We start from the raw sequence: 5,626 nt of genomic DNA on the forward strand, positions 1-5,626 counted from the left end.
GGCATGGTTGCTGGTGTAAATACTGGCAAACGAGGCTAAACATCGGCGCCTCAGGTTGATGGACACAGGGCGGAAATGTGCACGCCCTGCGAACTGTTGCTCTGTTTATAGCCGATTGTTTTCTACCTACGATCAGGTATCACGCTAAAAAAGGGTATCGAACTCATAGCTATCGATTATTATTACGTGTTAGTGAACTGACCGGGAGCAACGACTTCATGTGAAAGCACGTTTCAAGTCCAAAGCGTGGCCGAAAAACCTTCCGACCTCCAGAGTCTTCACTCATATAATGACCATTTTGTTTCACCTGCACACCCGATATATTAGCTAAAATAAATTCAAAATTCAAAATTCATTTATTTCAAGTAGGCCTAATATAAGCACTTTTGAAACGTCAAGTCTGTCTGTTTGTAGTGATTCTACCACCGGTTCGGAAGGCAGTTTCTACCGAGAAGAAGCCGGCAAGAAACTCAGCAGTTGCTCTTTTCCAACATCAACAATTTACATTTTGTATTTTAACATTCATTTTTCTATCTTGTGAGAACTGAAAGCGGAGCCGGATGCTTCCAAGCAACCTTGTCATTAGAAAATTCATCAATTGTATAGTAACCTCGCTCTAATAAATGTGTTTTAACAAATTCTTTAAACTTGTGCATTGGCAGGTCCAAAATCACCTTAGGAATCATATTATAAAAGCGTATACTCAATCCCACAAATGATCCCTGTACCTTACGCAGACGATATGCAGATGACACTAATTTATGACCATTTCTTGTAAGTCGACTGTTTATGTCCACTTTTTGTTTATAAAGACTAATATGTTGTCTTACAAATACTATATTGTTATAAATATATTGTGAAGCTACAGTAAGTATGCCTATTTCTTTAAACTTCTCACGGAGGGATTCGCGTGATTTAAGTTTATATATTGACCGTACAGCTCTTTTCTGCAATATAAATATAGTTTCGATATCAGCTGCTTTACCCCATAACAAGATTCCATAGGACATAACACTATGAAAGTACGCAAAATAAACTAGCCTAGCTATTTCAACGTCAGTAATCTGTCTAATTTTTCTGACTGCGTAGGCAGCCGAGCTTAGTTTACCCGCTAGTGAATCTATATGGGCACCCCACTGTAGCTTATTATCCAAGGTCACGCCCAGAAAAACTGTGGAAGTCTCTATTTTTAGTGATTCACCATTTATCATTATATTTTTATCAATTTTCTTTACATTTGGTAAGATAAATTCGACACACTTTGTTTTTTTTGCATTTAAAAGTAAGTTGTTAACTGTAAACCAGTGCGACACATGCGACATAACACGGTTTACTTCGTCAGAGTTATCTTTACTCCTATCAGTCTTAAAAATTAGAGATGTATCATCTGCAAACAATACAATGTCGCATGTTCCACTGACATGGTACGGTAGATCATTTATATACACTAAAAATAGAAAAGGACCCAAGATCGAGCCTTGTGGGACACCCATTGAGGTATTTGAACCCTGAGACTTTGCATCATTTATGCAAACTCTTTGGGTTCTATTGCTGAGATAAGAGGCAACCAAATTTAGTAATAAATAACACCACCCTTATAACAACGCTTAATAATTATATATTGATTAAAACGTAGTGAATAAATATTAAATCTTATTATTTTATAGCTCTATCGTAACAATTTGGGCTTAGGTACGCTGAGCAAATAAACGTTTCAATATCGATAATTCCATCCGTTCCTAAGGAATTCCTATCACCACAGTTTGTCTGGAAGAGATCGCTTAAGCGATAAGACTAAATTGCAAATTGCCTCAAGTAGTTTTTATTTTTCAGTATTGTTTTATTTTCTTTTTGTGAGTGCAATAAAAAATTGAAACAAACAAACAAACAGCAATTGGAGGAATGAGGAATGCGAAAAGACATGGGGAATCAAAAATTATGGCATGCAAGTATATCTTCCTGGAACTAACTGTTTCTTCAAGGTCAGGTGATGACGGAATTGCAGCAACGATATCGTGTACGTTAATTAACAAACAAGAGCAGACAAAGAAGAGATCACGTCCATCAGTTGATATGATAATGTTCGAATATTTGCACTACATTTTTCAATAAACTTTTGCGGATCTTCAAATCGGGCCATTACTCTGAAATGTATAAGATAGATTCATACGGATCCTGTTCTCTGAGCCGCGAACTATTTACGAGCTCTTATTATTAGATCCCGTCCTATCTGTATATAAGATAAGGTCACCGGTCGCTTGAGATAGTTGTGAAAGCCTCTCCGCGGCTGTCGTTATTTGGTTCAGTGGTTTTTGGTAGAACTTGTTTAGCAACATGAAGGTTTTGGTGAGTTGCTCTTTTATTTTGTGAGGCGTTTAATCAATTTGAAGCGAAGTTTTATTAATTACTAGCGGTTAGTGTTCATAGCATTTTTGATACCCGTGAGATTTAATTTTTGCAAGTTACCTATGCTATGTAAACATAGGCATAGGTTGCGGGCAAAGGTAATAGCCAAAATTCCAAATTTATGGATATTATTGAATACTATCTTTTATACCCTCTTTAAAAAGTGAGTTTGAAAAAAAAAGTTTTAAAACATAGTTCTTTATTTAATTTAAAGTAAAATAATATTTTTACAAATATGAATTGGAAAGTATCTTGAAAATGAAAGAAAAGGATTTTAATCCCGTAAAAAGTCCGGTTACGTTGTGGGTAACATTTTCAAAAGTCCGAATACCAAATACTAGTTTCAAGTAAATCACCAATAATGTGCTCAATAATATTCTTTCAAAACTGTAGTTTACAAGTTTTAGACTGTTAGTTGTCGGGCAGTCAGAACCGTTTATAGTTATGAAAAATAAAATGATTTTAGTAAATTTTTATCAAAAGGTTTTATTAATTTTATTAAAAATTATCGCATCTACAGTCCATGGTACTGGGGAAAAATATTGTCACAATAAGTATAATTATCTATATTTTCAACTATAAATTACTTAGTAATTTTACAAAAAAAAATTGTTTTATTAAATATTCTTTTTTCGATCTTTCTAGTGTGTTACATTTCGCTAATTCATTGATCAATTATTCACAAAATTAAGGTGTTCATAAGATTAAAAATGTAATAGATCTCGTTACTATCCTTAATAATATTATAAATGCAAAGGCGTGTTTGTTTATTTGTCCTGCTTCCGCGCCCTAAATGAGCACCTAAATAATCACCTCGATCTCGGCATTGAGTTAGACCACGGCTCATCATCCCGGGAAAACCAACGGTTTTTACGGGAATTGTAAAAACAGTAATAAACGCCGACGAAGAACGCAGGCAACTGCTGCAGTACTTCATAAATATTTCATATACTGAAAAAACAGCAAAGAATGATATTTAACCTGTAACCCGCTGTTAATTGAAGTGGAAGGGGTCGATTTCCCGGGTTCGAAATGACCCTGTCATTTTGGGAATTTATAATTTCAGATATTTATTTTTTCAGATATAGACAAGGTAGTGTCTGGCTTCGGCCGTGGCTAGTTACCACCCTACCGACTAAGACGTGCCGCCAAGCGCTTTAGCGTTACGTAACATATGGGTTTAATATGTTACGTAATCCTATCCTAGGCTATCCTCACTTACGACCACCAGCAGTCAAGGGCTAACTAAAGGGCAGACAAATATATGGTTAGTGTTTGTACAGCCGATATGTGTAATTAATAAGACTATCTGTCACAGATCATCCTTGCGCTGGCAGCGCTTTGCGCAGCAGCACCGCAACCCCGCGACAAGCGCAGCTTCGGCCTGCAGTTCGGCAACAACGCCGCCCAGTACCCCACCGCGTCCCTGCAGTCCAACAGCCAGCACTCCACTTCGTACCAGACCAACAGCCAGCACTCCACGTCGCTGCAGGTGCCGTACCAGCAGTACCAACAGTACCAGCCGGCAGTGCAACCCATCTACAACGTCCAGCAGCCGGTACATGCCTTATTATAATTACCACCATTAGAAGCCTTAATGTCCCACTGGAACTCAAGTCACAACTTCCTCTTTATCGTAGAGGGCTATAGAGCATTGCAGTGGTGACGCTGCATCTGCATAACGATTATTATCACGTTTTAGTGATTTTCACCGGGACCGTGAATGAATGAGTGCATGAATGAATACACCTTTATCAATCATGCAACAAAAGTACAAAAAAACACTAGCTTATTAAAGGTGGCCTAAACACTTTATTGCAAAAAAGTATTGAAAAAGTTTTTGCGCGTTTTGAACTTTACTTAAGCAACCAACAGATACGCTCTGTTTTCTAGCTCATCATCATCAATATCTACTCACATAATATTAAGTAGCAATATAGAAATATATAACAAGCCCAATATATTATATATTTGACTTTGTATGATAATATTAACTATGAAATAAACATCATTTGGTTATGATGTAATGTCAGTCAGCGTTAAGGCAACCTCTCTTTGTCTGATGTCTTTCTTTAGACACAAAGTTTGAGTGCGCTTTTATCTTATACCTTACGCTTGCGTCCTCGTTATCTTAACTGTCATCTTCATGTAGATCGCGATTTGTGGATTTAAGACGAAATATAGATCACAATAGTATTAACACATTAAAAACAACGGTTATTTTTGGGTTTATAGTACCTGTTTTTTACAAAAATATATATACAAAATTATATTTAATGCCAATGTAGAAAACAAATTGTTCTTTTCTTTTCCAGCTCGCACAAGCACAGCAAGTGTACAACCCAGTCTACACCTACCCCATCAGACAGCAAGCTACTTACACTCCACAAGTGCAGACCTTCAACCCGGTTCAGACCTACAGACCAGTCCAGACCTACAAACCCGTCCAAACGTACACCCCTACTCAGACTTACACACCCACTCAGACTTACACACCGGTCCAACAATATGTGAATTCACAGGCTTACACCCCCATCCAGACTTACACCCCCGTCCAGACATACACCCCAGTACAGTCCTACACCCCGAGCAGAACGTACACGCAAACTTACGCCCCCGTGCAATCATACAACGCCGCGCCACTCCACTTGCAAGGACAAGCGTACGGCAACACCTGGAAGGCTGATCCTTGGTGCTGAAAACTGCAACGTGGACTACTCCAGCCGCTCTCAAATATAAAGCAATCCCACCTCAATTCTGTCATAAATGTTTTAAATTCAAATAGCGAGAGGTAAAGACCACAAACTGGACCCACTCAACGAATATGTCGTCAGAGTGCTAGTTTCCCCTTTATGTACAAATATAGTCAAGATATAGGAACATTAAATTTTAGTTTTTAAGTAAATGATTGTCGAAATAAATGTTTAAATTTTATATAAAGTTTGATTCTTTCCCTTTATTTTACTGTGACTGTACGATGAGTAATTAATTTGGGTGATTATGACTTACAGAAATACTCAAAAATAAATATGCTATTTAGTAATTTACAACAAACAAAAAACCTTCAACATTATTATTAGTATAAATTTATTTATTTATTTTTATTTATTTATTTGGTATCTATGACCCATCACTACGCACTACACTATAACATAAATAGAATAATTAAAAACTAAACTAAATAAAAAATAAAAAACTTACTTTAAATATTAATATGCGA

General features: G+C 36.7%; 1 protein-coding gene across 1 annotated transcript; it reads left to right on the forward strand.

The window, feature by feature from the left end:
- The first annotated feature begins 2,334 nt into the window (after positions 1–2,334).
- LOC120631637 (LIM domain-binding protein 3-like) lies at positions 2,335–5,253 on the forward strand. Its single transcript, XM_039901292.1, has 3 exons — positions 2,335–2,346; positions 3,725–3,964; positions 4,722–5,253. Exons 1-3 carry the CDS (start codon positions 2,335–2,337, stop codon positions 5,103–5,105), a joined length of 636 nt encoding a protein of 211 aa, XP_039757226.1. The 3' UTR covers positions 5,106–5,253.
- Positions 5,254–5,626: the final 373 nt, after the last annotated feature.

Source organism: Pararge aegeria, chromosome 18 (assembly GCF_905163445.1).
Source record: "Pararge aegeria chromosome 18, ilParAegt1.1, whole genome shotgun sequence".
Taxonomy (NCBI): domain Eukaryota; kingdom Metazoa; phylum Arthropoda; class Insecta; order Lepidoptera; family Nymphalidae; genus Pararge; species Pararge aegeria.